Source organism: Cebidichthys violaceus, unplaced genomic scaffold (genome assembly GCF_023349555.1).
Source record: "Cebidichthys violaceus isolate CVI_PGR_0920_01 unplaced genomic scaffold, fCebVio1.0.p SCAF_14, whole genome shotgun sequence".
In the NCBI taxonomy this organism is placed as follows: Eukaryota; Metazoa; Chordata; class Actinopteri; order Perciformes; family Stichaeidae; genus Cebidichthys; species Cebidichthys violaceus.
This window is the reverse complement of record NW_027176307.1, coordinates 16,239,524-16,259,523: the sequence shown is the minus strand read 5'-3', so window position 1 is coordinate 16,259,523 and position 20,000 is coordinate 16,239,524. Positions and strand designations below refer to the sequence as shown.

Here is a 20,000-nt window from a genome sequence, read left to right as displayed (position 1 = left end):
GTTAGCTTGAGTTTGCTAACCTTCGTTAGCTTACCTAGCTAGCTTACTTTGAACATTTCATGGCAGAGTTCTTCTTCTGTGTTTCTCTGGTGCTAATGTTTGCTGCTTGTTGTGTTCTGTGTCTCAGGTGGACTGTCAGTGTCTCTGCTGTTCAGATATTTAGCTAAACCCTCTGAGTGGTTAGCCGGTATGTTCGCTAACACCTGCCAAAACCACACAGCGGACATTTTGAGCAGCTCAAACCTTCAACATTTCATAACTCGTCTGTTTCCACACACGATGTTTTCATCTTAACACATGTGAATTATGACGCTCTGGTTAGCGAGCTGTTAGCACGCTAACCAGAGCGTCATAATTCACATGTATGCGAGCTGTTAGCACGCTAACTGGTACATGTGGACGTTTTTTATTTGGTTATTTGGAGGTGGAAAAATCTAAAATTAGATAAAAATTATTTTCACGTTTGTTTGAAAAGTGAACATGAAACATTTAGCATTATAACGTGAACAATAAGCCCTTAAACCTTTAAACGTTTACAGTGTTAGTGTCACATGCTATCATGCTAACGTTTACTTTCATAGTACGTTAGCATGTGTGATATTTATATGTTGCTAACATGACTTCATGATGTTTTTACATATTTATTCATTGAAATGATTTAAATTTCTCTGTTAAATTGTTAAAGTTTACTTCTGAGCTCAGAGTCGCCGCCGTGTGAAAACGTAAACATCACAGAATCATCAGCATGTTCCTCAAATCACAACGAACCCTCAATCAATGGTGTTAATGATGTGACCAGATGATTGATGAGGGAACCTTCTTCTTCTTCTTCTTCTTCTTCTTCTTCTTCTTCTTCTTCTTCTCCTCCTTCTTCACTTCACAAACCTGATTCTTTCAGAAGAAGCTTTCTGTTGACGTTCTATTTCATTCAATGAAAAAGTAAAAGTTCTCGTCTTTACTGACTTTAAAAGAGTCAGAGATGATGTTTAGAGTTTGAACGGATCAGGATCAGGATCATCTAATCAAAGACCTCTTCTGATGGAGATCTCTTCATTAAAACAGTTTCCTGACTGTCTGCTCCCCCCCCCACCCCCACCCCCCAGACTCCCCCCGCCTGTCCGCCGCCTCCATCAGCAGTAATGAGGCCACGCCCTCCGAGTCGGACCACCGCCCGGCGAGCCTGATCTCCACTCTGTCCTCCAGTTCCGGATCCTCCCGAGACGACAACCTGGTCTCGCCGCCGACCACCCAGACCTCCGACGTGGACCCGGACTCGATCCCCGCAGGGTGCGGGAGGAGGGCGGGGCCACGCCCGGAGCCTGCCATTAAGGGGCGGAGCCTCGGCCTCATACACAACAACAAAGAGTCTACGCCGAACCGCGTCTCTAGCCGGCGCCACCAGGCGTCCCCATTCATCAGCAGGAGCATGGCGCCGAACCCTCAGCTGACCTACCTGGACCGGGTCATCATGGAGATCATCGAGACCGAGAGGATGTACGTCAGAGACCTGCGAATGATCGTAGAGGTGAGTCCTCAAGGACGTACTAGTCCCGCACCCTAGAGGACAGAGTCTCAGAGAACAGGACTCCTTTAAATAAATATACATTCAGTAGAATATAGAGACTCTAGACCAGAGAACAGAGTCTCAGAGGACTGGACTCCTTTAAATAAAGCCGGTAAAGACTATAATTAACTGCTTAAGACCTTCTGGATTAGCTGCTTATGTAACAGTGAGGATCACAGATAAACCTGGACCCAGAGTGAAAATCTGAACCTGCAGGATGACGTCCAAACTGTCCTCAACAAGACAAAGACTCTCTGACACAGAGTGAGACGTGAACACTCGTCCTGCAAACAGTGAGACGTGGACACTCGCCCTGCAGACAGTGAGACGTGGACACTCGTCCTGCAGAGAGTGAGACGTGAACACTCGTCCTGCAAACAGTGAGACGTGGACACTTGCCCTGCAGACAGTGAGACGTGGACACTCGTCCTGCAGAGAGTGAGACGTGAACACTCGCCCTGCAGACAGTGAGACGTGGACACTCGTCCTGCAGAGAGTGAGACGTGAACACTCGTCCTGTAGACAGTGAGACGTGGACATTCGTCCTGCAAACGGAGTGAGACGTGGACACTCGTCCTGCAGACAGTGACACGTGGACACTCATTCTGCAGACAGTGAGACATGGACACTCGTCCTGCAGACAGTGACACGTGAACATTCGTCCTGCAGACAGTGAGACGTGGACACTCGTCCTGCAAACGGAGTGAGACGTGAACACTCGTTCTGCAGACAGTGAGACGTGAACACTCGTTCTGCAGACAGTGAGACGTGGACACTCGTCCTGCAGACAGTGAGACGTGGACACTCGTCCTGCAGAGAGTGAGACGTGAACACTCGTCTTGCAGACAGTGAGACGTGGACACTCGTCCTGCAGAGAGTGAGTCGTGGACACTCGTCCTGTAGACAGTGAGACGTGGACATTCGTCCTGCAAACGGAGTGAGACGTGGACACTCGTCCTGCAGACAGTGACACGTGGACACTCATTCTGCAGACAGTGAGACATGGACACTCGTCCTGCAGACAGTGACACGTGAACATTTGTCCTGCAGACAGTGAGACGTGGACACTCGTCCTGCAAACGGAGTGAGACGTGAACACTCGTTCTGCAGACAGTGAGACGTGAACACTCGTTCTGCAGACAGTGAGACGTGAACACTCGTCCTGCAGACAGTGAGACGTGGACACTCGTCCTGCAGACAGTGAGACGTGAACACTCGTTCTGTAGACGGTGAGACGTGGACACTCGTTCTGTAGACAGAGAGACGTGAACACTCGTCCTATAGACAGAGTGAGACGTGGACACTCGTCCTGCAGACAGTGACACGTGGACACTCGTCCTGCAGACAGAGTGAGACGTGAACACTCGTCCTGTAGACAGTGAGATGTGGACACTCGTCCTGCAGACAGTGAGACGTGGACAGTCGTCCTGCAGACAGTGAGACGTGGACACTCGTCCTGCAGACAGTGAGACGTGAACACTCGTCCTGCAGACAGTGAGACGTGGACACTCGTTCTGCAGACAGTGAGACGTGAACACTCGTCCTGCAGACAGTGAGACGTGGACACTCGTCCTGCAGACAGTGACACGTGGACACCCGTCCTGCAGACAGAGTGAGACGTGAACACTCGTCCTGTAGACAGTGAGATGTGGACACTCGTCCTGCAGACAGTGAGACGTGGACAGTCGTCCTGCAGACAGTGAGACGTGGACACTCGTCCTGCAGACAGTGAGACGTGGACAGTCGTCCTGTAGACAGTGAGATGTGGACACTCGTCCTGCAGACAGTAAGACGTGAACACTCGTTCTGCAGACAGAGAGACGTGGACACTTGTCCTGTAGACAGAGAGACGTGAACACTCGTCCTATAGACAGAGTGAGACGTGGACACTCGTCCTGCAGACAGTGAGACGTGGACACTCGTCCTGCAGACAGTGAGACGTGGACACTCGTCCTACAGACAGAGTGAGACGTGAACACTCGTCCTGTAGACAGTGAGATGTGGACACTCGTCCTGCAGACAGTGAGACGTGGACAGTCGTCCTGTAGACAGTGAGACGTGGAATCTCGTCCTGCAGACAGTAAGACGTGAACACTCGTCCTGCAGACAGTGAGACGTGAACACTCGTCCTGCAGACAGTGAGACGTGGACAGTCGTCCTGTAGACAGTGAGACGTGAACACTCGTCCTGTAGACAGAGTGACATGTGGACACTCGTCCTGTTGACGGAGTGAGACGTGGACACTCGTCCTGCAGACAGTGAGACATGGACACTCGTCCTGTAGACAGAGTGAGACGTGAACACTCGTCCTGTAGACAGAGTGAGACGTGAACACTCGTCCTGTAGACAGAGTGAGATGTGAACATTCGTCCTGTAGACAGAGTGAGACGTGAACACTCGTCCTGCAGACAGTGAGACGTGGAAACATTTAAAGAGTAAAAAAACTAAAAAAGATGTCTTTTCTGTTCTAAAATCAAAGTGCAGAGACGAACTTCAGATGTCTTGAATCTGAGTATTGATCCAAACAGTAAGTAATCAGTTTTTAGTCAGAGTCAACACTGCCCCCTGCTGGACTGGAAGAGACACAACGTCTTTGATTTGATTTGTTTTCTAACTTGTGAATGTGATTTTTAGTGAATTAGATATAGTAAATCATTTAATCAAGATAATTTCTCCCCCCGCCCAGGACTACCTGGCTCACATCATCGATCAGTGCGATCTATCGATCCGTCCTGAGCAGGTCTGTTTTCTGTTTGGAAACATCGAGGACATCTACGAGTTCAACAGGTGACACGACAGCAACATGAAATCAATAACAATCAAAGGACACATGTGTTCATCAATATTTAGAATAACTAATAACGTGATCTGAACAGTTTGTTTTCATCGGTGGGTCTGTTTCTGTTAAATAAGAAAACAGAATAAAGTTTTATAATGAATGCATGTGATATAAAGCAGAGACACGTTTCTCCTGCAGCGTGAACAGGTTCCTGAACACAACACGATAAAACAGTGTTTGTATTTATAAAGCGGTGAACTGATTTTGTATGAATTTTTGTATGATTTTATTTAGACTTGAGAACAGAGTAATGAGACAGCTCCACCTGCTGGTCAGGTGACCTTGTTACACTTCCTGTTCTGATCATCTTTGCTCATCTCATGAAACATTGGTCCTGTCACATGGTCTTCATCATTGATGTCGTTGTGTTTCCTGTCCTCAGCGAGCTGCTTCAGTCTCTGGATCTCTGTGACAACGACCCCGTCGCCGTCGCCAGGTGCTTCGTCCTGAAGGTGATCGATAACTGATGATGAAATATGAACAGCTGAGACTCTTCATCCCTCTGAACCAGACTTCATGTTCATGACTGTTTCTTTTCAGAGCGAATACTTTGAGATCTACACACAGTACTGCACCAACTACCCAAAGTAAGTACAGTCCACTACAGTCCACTACAGGCCACTACCGTCATCTACAGTCCACTACCGTCCACTACAGGCCACTACCGTCCACTACAGGCCACTACTGTCCACTACAGGCCACTACCGTCCACTACAGGCCACTACCATCATCTACAGTCCACTACCGTCCACTACAGGCCACTACCGTCATCTACAGTCCACTACCGTCATCTACAGTCCACTACCGTCCACTACAGGCCACTACCGTCCACTACAGGCCACTACTGTCCACTACAGGCCACTACCGTCCACTACAGGCCACTACCATCATCTACAGTCCACTACCGTCCACTACAGGCCACTACCGTCATCTACAGTCCACTACCGTCCACTACAGGCCACTACCGTCATCTACAGTCCACTACCATCATCTACAGTCCACTACCGTCCACTACAGGCCACTACCGTCATCTACAGTCCACTACCGTCCACTACAGGCCACTACCGTCATCTACAGTCCACTACCGTCCACTACAGGCCACTACCGTCCACTACAGGCCACTACCGTCATCTACAGTCCACTACCGTCCACTACAGGCCAGTACCGTCATCTACAGTCCACTACCGTTCACTACCGTTCACTACCGTCCACTACCGTCCACTACAGGCCACTACCGTCCACTACCGTCCACTACCGTCATCTACAGTCCACTACCATCCACTACCATCCACTACAGGCAACTACCGTCCACTACAGGCCACTACCGTCATCTACAGTCCACTACCGTCCACTACAGGCCACTACAGGCCACTACAGGCCACTACCGTCATCTACAGTCTACTACTGTCCACTACCGTCATCTACAGTCCACTATTGTTCACACCTTATTTTTTTGCCTCCTGTTCCAGTTCGGTTGCAGCTCTGACGGAGTGCATGAGGAATAAATCTCTGGCTAAGTTCTTTCGGGAGCGTCAGGCATCGTTGAAGCGTTCACTGCCTCTCGGTTCATACCTTCTGAAACCTGTTCAGAGGATCCTCAAATACCACCTGCTGCTCCAGGTACGACATCAACACAGCTGTTATCATCCAGTATCATCATGAGGATGAGGATGAGCCTTCCACTCAGCACTTATTGTATTCATACTAGCTTGTTACACTTATTGTATTCGTATTACTTATAGCACTAACTGTTTCTCTTGTTTCTGTACTTTGGCTCTGAGTTATGATCTGCTTCAGGCTCTTAGATGCTTGTTTAAAGGAAATGTACTTATGACTTCTGGTGACTAGTAGTTCTTTTGATTACCAATGTTGATGCACTTATTGTAAGTCGCTTTGGATAAAAGCTTCTGCTAAATGACTGTAATGTAATGTGTTTCCTGCAGGAGATAGCGAAGCACTTTGACCCTCAGGAGGCGGGTTATGAGGTGGTGGAGGAGGCCATCTACACCATGACAGGCGTGGCCTGGTACATCAACGACATGAAGAGGAAACACGAGCACGCCGTCAGACTGCAGGTCAGCCACAGTACTCTGCTCACATAGTACTCTGCTAAAGTACACGTTTGAGGTACTTGAGCCAACATTTAACTGTGTTTTTCTTCAGGAGGTTCAGTCTCTGCTGCTGAACTGGAAAGGTCCGGACCTCACCACCTACGGAGAACTAGTTCTGGAGGGAACCTTCAAAGTTCACCGAGCCAAAAACGAGAGAACGCTGTTCCTGTTCGACCGCATGCTGCTGATCACAAAACGTCGCGGAGAACATTACGTCTACAAGACGTACATCTCTGTGAGGAACGCTTCACCCACCACATGACCGCTGATCAGAGTCAAGACATGGAGAAAAGTCTCCATGAGTTAACGTAAAGGAGACTATATGAAAACATACAGTATATATATATATATATATATATATATATATATATATATATATATATATATATATATATAACATATATACATGTATATGTTCAGAAAGTAAAATACAGCGTTCTAATATTCAGGTAACGGTGATGGAGGTTGTTGATGTCCACCAACAACCTGAATGTAATAATTATTATACATGTTTTACACAATACGCAGAAGAAAATGGACAAAGGAAAAATTATTATCTTGTTATATATGATAATTCAATAGACATCAGATACTTAAAACAGATGATATAAATCAAAGTAACGTAGTTTGACTCATCAAGACAAAGATTTTCAAACACTGCAGAAGTAAAACCAGACAAGAAACCAGATGTTTGCTTATGTATTAATTTCTCTGTGTGGTTTCAGTGCTCCACTCTGATGCTGATTGAAAGCGCCAAAGACTCTCTGAGCTTCAGTGTGACTCATTACAAACATCCCAAACAGCCTCACACCGTGCAGGTGAGATCATCTACACCTGCTCACCTGCTCACCTGTTGAACCTATTCACCTGTTCACCTCACATGATCATGTTTTCTTCTGGAACCCCATCATTTTATTATATATTACTATTGTAGTTATTCTAAACGTACTTATTCTTTAATCTGTATACGTGTGCCCGTAGACATGTGCTGAACATGTACATGTATGTAAATACACTATATTTATTTTTATATATATTCATATTGAGTTGATACTTCAGTGTCTCTGGAAACTGAAATCAAAAGCAGAATGTTTTCTTCATGTTTCCAGGCGAAGACGGTGGAGGAGAAGAAGCTGTGGGCTCATCACATCAAACGCATCATTCTGGAGAACCACCAGGCCATCATCCCACAGAAGGTCAGACACCACCAACACCAGTATACACTCCAGTCCTCTCCAGTATAACACACACCAGTATACACTCCAGTCCTCTCCAGTATAACACACACCAGTATACACTCCAGTATAACACACACCAGTATACACTCCAGTATAACACACACCAGTATACACTCCAGTATAACACACACCAGTATACACTCCAGTATAACACACACCAGTATACACTCCAGTATAACACACTCCAGTATACACTCCAGTCCACTCCAGTATAACACACACCAGTATACACTCCAGTCCACTCCAGTATAACACACACCAGTATACACTCAGTATACACACCAGTATACACTCAGTATACACTCCAGTATAACACACTCCAGTCCACTCCAGTATAACACACACCAGTATACACTCAGTATACACACCAGTATACACACCAGTATACACTCCAGTATACACTTCAGTATATACTCAGTATACACACCAGTATACACTTCAGTATATACTCAGTATACACACCAGTATACACTCCAGTATAACACACACCAGTATACACTCCAGTCCACTCCAGTATAACACACTCCAGTATACACTCCAGTATACACACCAGTATACACTCCAGTATACACTTCAGTATATACTCAGTATACACTCCAGTATACACACCAGTAAACACTCCAGTATAACACACACCAGTATACACTCCAGTATAACACACCAGTATACACACCAGTATACACACCAGTATATACTCCAGTATACACTTCAGTATATACTCAGTATACACTCCAGTATACACTCCAGTATACACTTCAGTATATACTCAATATACACTCCAGTATACACTCCAGTATACACTTCAGTATATACTCAGTATACACACCAGTATACACTCCAGTCTACACTCAGTATACACTCCAGTATAACACACACCAGTATACACTCCAGTATAACACACCAGTATACACAGCAGTATACACTCCAGTATACACTTCAGTATATACTCAGTATACACACCAGTATAGACTCCAGTATACACTTCAGTATATACTCAGTATACACACCAGTATACACTCCAGTCTACACTCAGTATACACTCCAGTATAACACACACCAGTATACACTCCAGTATAACACACCAGTATACACTCCAGTATACACTTCAGTATATACTCAGTATACACACCAGTATAGACTCCAGTATACACTTCAGTATATACTCAGTATACACACCAGTATACACACCAGTATACACTCCAGTCTACACTCAGTATACACTCCAGTATACACACCAGTATTTGCCCCAGTATACACTCCCTCCAGTATACACACCAGTATACACTCCCTCCAGTATACACACCAGTATACGCTCCAGTGAACACACCAGTATACGCTCCAGTAAACACACCAGTATACGCTCCAGTAAACACACCAGTATACGCTCCAGTAAACACACCAGTATACGCTCCAGTAAACACTCCAGTATACGCTCCAGTAAACACACCAGTATTTGCTCCAGTAAACACACCAGTAAACACTCCAGTAAACACACCAGTATATGCTCCAGTGAACACACCAGTATACGCTCCAGTAAACACACCAGTATACGCGCCAGTAAACACTCCAGTATACGCTCCAGTAAACACACCAGTATACGCTCCAGTAAACACACCAGTATACACACCAGTAAACACTCCAGTATACACACCAGTATTTGCCCCAGTATACACTCCCTCCAGTAAACACACCAGTATACGCTCCAGTAAACACACCAGTATACGCTCCAGTAAACACACCAGTATACGCTCCAGTAAACACACCAGTATACACACCAGTAAACACTCCAGTATACACACCAGTATTTGCCCCAGTATACACTCCCTCCAGTATACACACCAGTATACACTCCAGTATACACACCAGTATTTGCTCCAGTAAACACACCAGTAAACACTCCAGTAAACACACCAGTATACGCTCCAGTGAACACACCAGTAAACACTCCAGTATACACGCCAGTATTTGCCCCAGTATACACTCCCTCCAGTATACACACCAGTATACACTCCAGTATACACACCAGTATTTGCTCCAGTAAACACACCAGTAAACACTCCAGTAAACACACCAGTATACACTCCAGTAAACACACCAGTAAACACTCCAGTAAACACACCAGTATACGCTCCAGTAAACACACCAGTATACACTCCAGTAAACACACCAGTATACGCTCCAGTGAACACACCAGTATACGCTCCAGTAAACACTCCAGTATACGCTCCAGTAAACACACCAGTATACGCTCCAGTAGACACACCAGTAAACACACCAGTAAACACTCCAGTAAACACTCCAGTAAACACTCCAGTAAACACACCAGTAAACACACCAGTAAACACACCAGTATACGCTCCAGTAAACACTCCAGTATACGCTCCAGTAAACACACCAGTATACGCTCCAGTAAACACACCAGTAAACACTCCAGTGAACACACCAGTATACGCTCCAGTAAACACTCCAGTATACGCTCCAGTAAACACACCAGTATACGCTCCAGTAAACACACCAGTAAACACACCAGTAAACACTCCAGTAAACACACCAGTAAACACTCCAGTAAACACACCAGTAAACACTCCAGTAAACACACCAGTATACGCTCCAGTAAACACACCAGTAAACACACCAGTATACGCTCCAGTAAACACTCCAGTAAACACACCAGTATACGCTCCAGTAAACACACCAGTAAACACTCCAGTAAACACACCAGTAAACACACCAGTATACGCTCCAGTAAACACACCAGTAAACACTCCAGTAAACACTCCAGTATTTGCCCCAGTATACACTCCCTCCAGTATACACACCAGTATACACTCCAGTATACACACCAGTATTTGCTCCAGTAAACACACCAGTAAACACTCCAGTAAACACACCAGTATACGCTCCAGTGAACACACCAGTATACGCTCCAGTAAACACACCAGTAAACACACCAGTATACGCTCCAGTAAACACACCAGTAAACACACCAGTAAACACTCCAGTAAACACACCAGTATATGCTCCAGTAAACACACCAGTAAACACACCAGTAAACACTCCAGTAAACACACCAGTATATGCTCCAGTAAACACACCAGTAAACACACCAGTAAACACTCCAGTAAACACACCAGTATATGCTCCAGTAAACACACCAGTAAACACACCAGTAAACACTCCAGTAAACACACCAGTATATGCTCCAGTAAACACACCAGTAAACACTCCAGTAAACACTCCAGTAAACACACCAGTAAACACTCCAGTAAACACACCAGTATACGCTCCAGTATACGCTCCAGTAAACACTCCAGTAAACACTCCAGTAAACACACCAGTATACGCTCCAGTAAACACACCAGTAAACACTCCAGTAAACACTCCAGTAAACACACCAGTAAACACACCCGTAAACACACCCGTAAACACTCCAGTAAACACACCAGTAAACACTCCAGTATGACCAGTATCAGCAGCAGCATCAAAGGTAGAAATTATTGTTGTCTGGTGTGTTTCAGGCTAAAGAGGCCATCTTGGAAATGGATTCCATATGTAAGTTAAATGTTTGTCTGTCCTCGTGGTGTTCGTCTGACATGAACTGTGTATAACTGAACTTTGATGTTCTCACCTGTTCTCACCTGTTCTCACCTGTTCTCACCTGTAGACCCTCCCAGGTATCGGTACAGTCCTGAGAGGCTGAAGAAAGCTTCGTCTTGTCAGTCTGACGAGTTTCCACCACATGGTCGCCAGGGGCGACGACAGTCCGGTAAACACAAACAACTTAGATGTGATGAACTACTTCCTGTTCGTAGATGTGATGAACTACTTCCTGTTCGTAGATGTGATGAACTACTTCCTGTTCGTAGATGTGATGAACTACTTCCTGTTCGTAGATGTGATGAACTACTTCCTGTTGATAGATATGATGAACTACTTCCTGTTTGTCGATGTGATGAACTACTTCCTGTTTGTCGATGTGATGAACTACTTCCTGTTTGTCGATGTGATGAACTACTTCCTGTTTGTCGATGTGATGAACTACTTCCTGTTCGTAGATATGATGAACTACTTCCTGTTTGTCGATGTGATGAACTACTTCCTGTTTGTCGATGTGATGAACTACTTCCTGTTTGTCGATGTGATGAACTACTTCCTGTTTGTCGATGTGATGAACTACTTCCTGTTCGTAGATGTGATGAACTACTTCCTGTTCGTAGATGTGATGAACTACTTCCTGTTTGTTGATGTGATGAACTACTTCCTGTTTGTTGATGTGATGAACTACTTCCTGTTTGTTGATGTGATGAACTACTTCCTGTTCGTAGGTGTGATGAACTACTTCCTGTTTGTTGATGTGATGAACTACTTCCTGTTCGTAGATGTGATGAACTACTTCCTGTTCGTAGATGTGATGAACTACTTCCTGTTGATATACATTTAATTTGTTTCTGTTTTCTTCTTCAGAGCCGATCAAAGAAATACTGAAGAGCAGTAAAGGTACGACTTCACTAATACTTAATGATTACATCAAGAAGTTAAAGATATTAATAGTGATAATATTAATATAAATATATTGTTAATAATAATAATAATAAATATTAATAAATATAATAATGAGCATGATAATAAAAATAATAATATTGTAATAATGATATTAATAAATAATAATAATAATAATAATATGTTTAACTAATCATCACGTCTGCTTTTGTTCTTCTGCTGCTGATTCTCCTGTTGATCACAGTCATCCTGAAGGTAAGAAACTGATCTGATGTCATTAATACTCTTCTTCCTCCTCCGCTTCCTCCTCCTCCTTCTTCTTCTCCCTCTTCCTCCTCCTCGTCCTCCTGTTCGTCCTCCTCCTCCTTCTTCTCCCTCCTCCTTCACCACCTCCTCCTCCTCCTCTTCCTCCTCCTCGTCCTCCTCTTACTTCTTCTTCTTCCTCCTCCTCTTCCTTCTTCTTCCTCCTTCTCCTCCTCTTCCTTCTTCTTCCTCCTCCTTCACCTCCTCTTCCTCCTCCTCTTCCTTCTTCTTCCTCCTCCTCTTCCTTTTTCTTCCTCCTCCTCCTCCTCCTCCTCCTCCTCTCTCTCCTCCTCCTCTTCCTCCTGCTCCTCCTCCTCTACATTGTGCTGACTCAGCACCACATTAGTTGTTAAATGAGGTGAAACCTTGTGAATGAATCAGCAGTGTGACGTCCTGCAGCACTAAGACAGTGAGGGGGGGTTATGTGTGTGTGTGTGTGTGTGTGTGTGTGTGTGTGTGTGTGTGTGTGTGTGGGGGGGGGGGGGGGGGGGGTGTTCCAGAGGGTGAGGGTCTCTCTCTCGGTGGGTGAGTGTGAGGAAGAGGAGGAGGAAGAGGAGGAGCTCTGCAGCAGGAAAGACTCAGTAGAGCGACTGATCTCAGTGGAGGAGGAGGAGGAAGAGGAGGAGGAGGAGGAAGACTTCACCGGCTCCGTTCTGGCCGCCGTCTCCTTTTGGGCCCAGACTCTGTTTCCAACAGGCGTTACCATGGTGACGATCTCCTTCCTGTTTCCTCCATCCTCGTTGCAGCTCCCTAACACACTAAAGGGACCGTGGCTCACTGCCGGAGCTCTCGGTTCTGCTGCATGAGCTTCATGTGGTGAATGGCAGCTTCACTTCATTTAATAAATACATTATTAAAGCGTTCAGCTTTATTAACATTCATTTAATAATGTGCTGACTATGCTTTTCTTTGCTGATTCAGATATTTTCTTAGAACTATAATTGGCAGCATACAAATAACATTGAATTTGAATATTATGTCTCCAAAACAACTCAAAATATCTAAGTGCTTCAAATAAAATCTGATTATCTCACTTATTATTATTATTATCATTATTATTATTATTGTCATTATTATTATCGTTATTTTCATTATTATTATCATTATTATTATCATTATTATTCTTATCATTATTCTTATCATTATTATTATTATTATCATTATTATTATTATTATCATTATTATTATCATTATTATTATTATTATATCATTATTATCATTATTATAATTGTTATTATCATTATTATTATTATTATTATTATTATTATTATTATATCAAACATGTTTCACTGCAAGGACCCGTAGCGCCATCTTGTGGTGAAGAGGAGGATTTCTTCTTCTCTGGTGCTGAAGAACTTCCAGAACTACAACAGGACAAAATACAAAAGTGTTGAGAATGAAAAGATGTAAAAGACTTCTGAAGCTGAGCCGGAGATCTGAAGAGCTTCAGGGTTCTTGTTGCTCATTCGGTCTGTAATGAAGTCATAAAGACCCAAAACAAAACCACGTGTCCTTCCTGTGGCGTTGTTTCTTCCTCTCTCCCCTCAGAACAGGATGGTTCTGTGGTTTTTGGGTTCAGATGTTTGTTGATGAATTAAAACTCTTTAAACTTTTTGTTCTGCAGCTTTTTAACGTCTGCCGGCTTGTGTTTGTTGAAGGAGGCAGACGGAGGCGGAGTCTCTTCTGAAGGCTGCAACGAGAAAAATGGGCGACTTCCTGAAGAAGACGAGCCAGGTGGAACCGAACCGACGTGCGAGCCGGTAAATGAGAGCACAGGGGACGACTCGCAGGTTCGATACCACACGGTCCTCACAGCTAGGTCACCAGCATCCCGCAGCTTTCCTGCTTTAGTTCTTCTTCAGTGATGTAGAGCTAGTCTCACTTAAAGCTGTTCTAACCATTCATCCTGTCTTGGACTTGTCTAGCCCTCCACGGATAAGCTGCCGCAAGAGAAGACGCCAGAGTCTGAACCAACAGAAATCCCTGAACCAGAACCCTCCTCCGATCCGGACAGTTTGTCTGCTACTCGTCCCGGGATCTCAGCGTCCCCTCAAAGGTCAGAGGAGCAGAAACCTGAAGGAGATCCAGAATCCACGGAGCAACCATCCACTGCCGCACCTGATTCAGACTCAAAGACCTTGAGTAGCGGGGAATCCTCCTCCTCCGAGGAGGAGGATGCGAAGGAGTCACCGGTGAAGGAGGGCGAAGCCGCCAGCATCCTCCCTTCGTCTGTCCTGGATAAAGCCAGCGCCATCGCTCAGCACTTCACCCCCAGCATCAAACGAGGCACCCTGGTCCAGGACGACGCCCGCTCCCTCGGCTGCGCGTCACCGCGGCTACTCAGCAGGACCGGCAGCAGCCTCAGCCTCAGCCCCGAACCCGCCGACAGGATGTTGAGGCTCAACAGTATCTGTTCTGATCCCGCAGGGACCTTCGGCATGACAGATTTGACCCTGCTGTCTCCTCAGGACGACGGCCTCTTCGACGCTGACCGAGGCATTCGGCGGAGGAGGAACTCCACCCTGTCCAAGCAGGACCAGCTGCTCATCGGCAAAATCAAGAGCTACTACGAGAACGCCGAGAACGAGGATGCCACCTTCAGCCTCCAGCGCAGAGAGAGTCTGACCTACATCCCCACTGGGCTGGTCAGGAGCTCCGTCAGCCGGCTCAACAGCATCCCGAAGGACGAAACCGTCCAGACAAATCCCTCCACCTCCACCATATCCTCCAGTCTGGAGTCAAGCTCGGCTTTACCCACGGATACCTCGGGTAACATGGTCTCTAGTGACTCTTTGGACTCTTTCAGGTCTGATCAGAGAAGCACGGATCCAGAGGATTCAGAAGACAGCCGCTGGTCCAGATCTCAAAGCTTGCAGGACAATCCATCTGAGGACGAAGAGTTCAGACCTTCCTCTGAGATGATCAAGATCTGGCAGACGATGGAGCGAGAGATCGACCGATCTCAAAGCGACGGCGGAGGGTGCAAACAATCCCAAGAAGCTCCGAGAGGAACCGGCATCAGCCTCTCTGACACGGCGAAGACAAAGAGCTGTGATGAAGAGGGCGGAGCGTCTGACCTCAGCACCATCACCGAGGAATCCGCGAGTCCTTCTCCCCTCAGGCTCAGATCCTCCGGCATCAGTCGGACAGGAAGTCTGAAGGACGCCCTGAAGGTGTTTGGGGACGAGGCCGTCGTCCTCAGGGCTCCGGTTCCTCGGGTCGCCCGGCTGAAAGCGGGGGGGGAAATGGCCGGCGAGGGCTCGAACCAGCTTGACAACGTGGACAAGACCAAGAGCAAAGTCCTCAATCTGGCCCGCCAGTACAGCCAGCGGATCAAAACCACCAAACCAGTGGTCCGACAGCGGAGTCAGGGAGTCCTGATGGGCAGGAGGACTTTATCCTGTGTGGTGGAGGAGAAGGAGGCTCCAGGTACTGTGACGTTTAGGGTCCTGTTCCTCAGATATCAACCGTCAGGGTCTGCCATTGATTTTATGAGTTTGCACAAATTAACAAACTTCGTTTTAATTGAACTGAACAAATACTGAACTTAAATACTGATTTAAATGAGCAGTAGTTAAGTATTTAAAGAATATGAGAAATTTAAAGCGTTCCAAATTTTGGGGATTTGAGGAAACTACAACATCATCAGAGAGTTTATGATAAAGATGTAATATTTAATTAAAAAGGAGTGAAATACAAGACACATAGTGGAAGAAAAAAAACCTTTAAGCATTATTCTGGTTTGTTCCTAGTTAGTTATTTGGTTGGTTGGTTGGTTGGTTAGTTAGTTGACTTAGTGAAATTAAAACGTCAAAGACGGATACATTAAACTGAACCAGCAGAAGCTGGTAGTTTTATCAGTTCTGATAGCGTTGTGAGTCCAGCGGGTCCAGAACCTCCAGCAGTCAGAGGATCAAACAGAATGCAGTGAAAATAAAACTCAATAAAGAAAAACTGAAATAAAAATGTAACTTCTCGATGTTGTGTTCTGCAGGTAAACCCAACCAGACTCTGCTGGTTTCTCATAACCAGGCCACCTCTCTACCGCTGAGCCCCGTGGACCAGATCCAGAGTCTTTCCTGCAGCTTGGCGGTCGTGGATCCGGGTCGAGCTCGCTCCCGCAGTCCTCTGAACCCCCTCAGCGCCCCCCCTCCCATCGAGGGCTTCGACTGGCCCGACGTCCGAGAGCTCCGCTCCAGATACTCGGACCACGACCGCCCCCAGAAGGGTCCTGTCGGCCGGAGTCTCTCCATCCCTGAGCAGATGTTTGACGGAGGTCTGAGGAGGCGCTCCAGCTGCTCCTCCGGCCTCCTCCTTGCCGCCGGGACTTCTGCCGAAGTTCCCTCATACGGCCGGGACTCCGGCAGAGAAGAACGCAGGAAGCGTCTGCAGAGAGCGAACTCTCTGGACCCTCGGCTGAGCGGAGCGCAGAGGACCGAGCTGCAGAAGCTCCAGGACCAGGTTGCTATCGGAGACCACGACGGGTACTACGTGGCGGCCGAGGCGCCGCTACCAAACGATGAGGAGCACAAGATCATCGTGGTGGAGAAGCTTCCAGAGGCCGAAGAAACACGAGAAGACGAGGACGACAACTTCATCCAGATCCGTTCACCCACCAGCAGGGAGAAGATCTCCATCATGGCCGTCATCGACCGATGCCGCGTCTACCAGGAGTCCGACGAGTACAAACAGAGGGAGGACGTCAAAACCAAAACTGAGCTGGACGCCGCCGGTGCGGTGTCATCCTCCAACCGTCGGGACGTTGAACCGCAGACCGCAGGATCAAACTCCGGACCGAAGACGGAAGCCGGTCAGCAGAGCGTCGTGAAGAATCTGAGAGAAAGGTTCCAGAGCCAGAGCTGAAAACACCTCCAACGAATCAGAACTTAATGAAACTAAAGAGATGTAAATGATCAGGCTAATACTAATATACATATATTATTCTACAGCAGACAGAGTATTTACTGAGATTATGAAAGAATCATTTCAAGCATCATTTAAACTGTTCCAGTGTTTATACGACTAAATGTCTTTTTATGTAAAAATCCAACAAACACAGCGTCCTCTCTGGAATCAAAAACAATATGTAAATATCTTTATATATATATATATAAATATTATTATATATATATTATAATATATAAATATAATATATATATATATATATATATATATATTATTACAGCTGAGGATTCCTGCTGTCAGTGAACTCACCACTAAACGGTCACATTTCTAAAATTACGTCACAGATTCTTTTGTGTACATAAAGTTTTTAGAACATTTTTAGAAAAGAAACAAAAGGGAAACATGAGACTTTAGACTCTAAATGAAAACAGACTTTGACTTTAACACCAGTGACTCGTGACTTCACTCAAAGAGTCAAACTAACGTTAACGTTTTACGTTCACGAGTCGCCTCTGAATTCAGCAGAACCATGAAGAACTGACCGGTACCAAAGAGGACTTAAAGACAGAACGTAGATCCAGGCACCTGGACGGACTGAGAGCTAGCTCGTTGGCTAACAGCTAGCTCGTTGGCTAACAGCTAGCGTGAATGTCATGATGATCCTCTGATAATTTTATGTTTTAAAGACGGAAACAACGTTAAACGTTCTTTTAAAAACCCGCTCGCTAATAATCAATCAATAAAAGAGAGAACTTCTAAATAAAATATGATAAAAATATATTCTCCTTCATGGTTCTGATGTTCTTTCATTATGCAAATTACCTAAATAATTTCACCCTCAGTATACAGATTATGGTGAATTAATTTATTATATATTAACGTGTTGATTTCTATATTTTTGTGCCTTTTTTAGTTTTTCTATTTTATGTGAAGTTTTATTAACTTTCTTCATGTATTTATTTCTTCATACGTTTTGTTCTCCGTAAACAAAAGTAACACCTAGAGCAGCTCTTAACCAATCGATTGATTTTAGCACCTTGCTCGGTGGCACGCTGGCACATCTGGGACTCAAACCTGTGACTTTCTTTTTAACCACTGTTCCGCCCGGCACACCATGTTCCACTATTTATTTCACCTGATGTAGAAACAAATATGTTATCTGTATTTCTATAAGTGTGTGTGTGTGTGTGTGTGTGTGTGTGTGTGTGTGTGTGTGTGTCTTCTGTTCCTTATTAAAGCCACTGAGGATCAGCAGAGTGTGTGTGTGATTAATATTATTAATAGTATCAGTGACATTTGTTCTAAATCCACATGAATATGCAGAAGTTATCAGAAAATACAATGTGACATATCAGTGATTAATAGAGACAAAGAAAGAGAGACAGAGACAAAGAGAGAGAGATACAAAGAGAGCCAAAGAGAGAGAGATACAAAGAGAGAGAGATACAAAGAGAGAGAGACAGAGGATGTTTGAGACGAGGACGTCTCATTACTTATGTAATAATCATTATTACATCATTAGTACGTGATGTAATAATGATTATTGCATCATGATGCTTCATAACAACACTAATCTGTAGAGAAACTAAAGCTGTCAGACAAATGTACTAAAAGTATTTTTACTACAGAGATGTAGTCAAGGAGAATACTTTACCGTTGTACTTCAGTGTAGTACTTGAGAGTAAATGTACCACGGCTCTTCATCAATACTCACTCATTGTTCATGTGACCGAACTCAGTGTCACAACAGATCTTCACTTCAGCTTCCTGCAGTCGGAAAGTTCACGCTTCAACGACATCATCTTCATCCTCATCCCAGAGTCCTGACACACACACACACACACACACACACACACACACACACACACACACACACAAACACACACACTCAGCTCTACTGTATTGAAAGCAGAGACTCAGAGACTGAAGCCTCTCAGATGAAGGAAAGTCACTCAAGAGATTTGATCAAAAATTCAGAGTTTATTACCAGATAGTTTATTAAAGTTAGTTTATAAAGAGTTTATTACAGAGATGTACTCACAGTACTGGGACTCAGCTCGGGCTCAAAGACCCGACTACAGGAGATACACAGTGAGTATCACAGTTTATTATTATTATGTTCACGTTAACTCTGACAAACAGGATGCCAGCTCCTGACTTTCAAATTAAAACCCTCATTATGGATGTAGGTTATGAGTGCTGTAGAGAACCACAGTAGAATAAAAGATCATGTGATCATCTCAGTGTGTTTCTCTACTGATGTTTTTTTGACGTGAATGCAATACCTGTGTCCATGCTTTTATTTTGAAGGTAAAGTCTTGAGACCTCAGGTAATTTTGTTGCACCTGTCTGTGTGTGACGACGTCATGATGAATTCCTCTGATCGTCTCAACAGTTTGTTTCACCAACGAGGATTCATTTAATCTGAGATTAGTTCTAATCTCAGTTCAGTAAATCCAGGTTTAAGACTGTTGGACAATTAGGAAATAATCTATTTAGTTTAAAACCAAATGAAATATGAGTTTAATCTAAATAAAGAT

General features: G+C 45.0%; 1 protein-coding gene across 1 annotated transcript in view; it reads left to right on the top strand.

Annotated features, from left to right (window-relative positions):
* Positions 1 to 18,711, top strand: part of plekhg3 (pleckstrin homology and RhoGEF domain containing G3) — a 28,883-nt gene extending 10,172 nt beyond the window's left edge. Inside the window, exons 3-18 of the mRNA XM_068709168.1 lie at positions 1,104 to 1,525; positions 4,251 to 4,351; positions 4,786 to 4,855; positions 4,944 to 4,990; positions 5,873 to 6,023; positions 6,347 to 6,478; positions 6,567 to 6,749; positions 7,240 to 7,332; positions 7,624 to 7,710; positions 11,271 to 11,304; positions 11,417 to 11,518; positions 12,217 to 12,249; positions 12,497 to 12,507; positions 14,217 to 14,345; positions 14,481 to 15,984; positions 16,550 to 18,711. Coding sequence (XP_068565269.1) covers positions 1,104 to 1,525; positions 4,251 to 4,351; positions 4,786 to 4,855; positions 4,944 to 4,990; positions 5,873 to 6,023; positions 6,347 to 6,478; positions 6,567 to 6,749; positions 7,240 to 7,332; positions 7,624 to 7,710; positions 11,271 to 11,304; positions 11,417 to 11,518; positions 12,217 to 12,249; positions 12,497 to 12,507; positions 14,217 to 14,345; positions 14,481 to 15,984; positions 16,550 to 17,418 — 3,968 coding nt within the window. The 3' untranslated portion in view covers positions 17,419 to 18,711. The remainder of the gene's footprint in view (positions 1 to 1,103; positions 1,526 to 4,250; positions 4,352 to 4,785; positions 4,856 to 4,943; positions 4,991 to 5,872; positions 6,024 to 6,346; positions 6,479 to 6,566; positions 6,750 to 7,239; positions 7,333 to 7,623; positions 7,711 to 11,270; positions 11,305 to 11,416; positions 11,519 to 12,216; positions 12,250 to 12,496; positions 12,508 to 14,216; positions 14,346 to 14,480; positions 15,985 to 16,549) is intronic.
* The last annotated feature ends 1,289 nt before the right edge of the window (positions 18,712 to 20,000 follow it).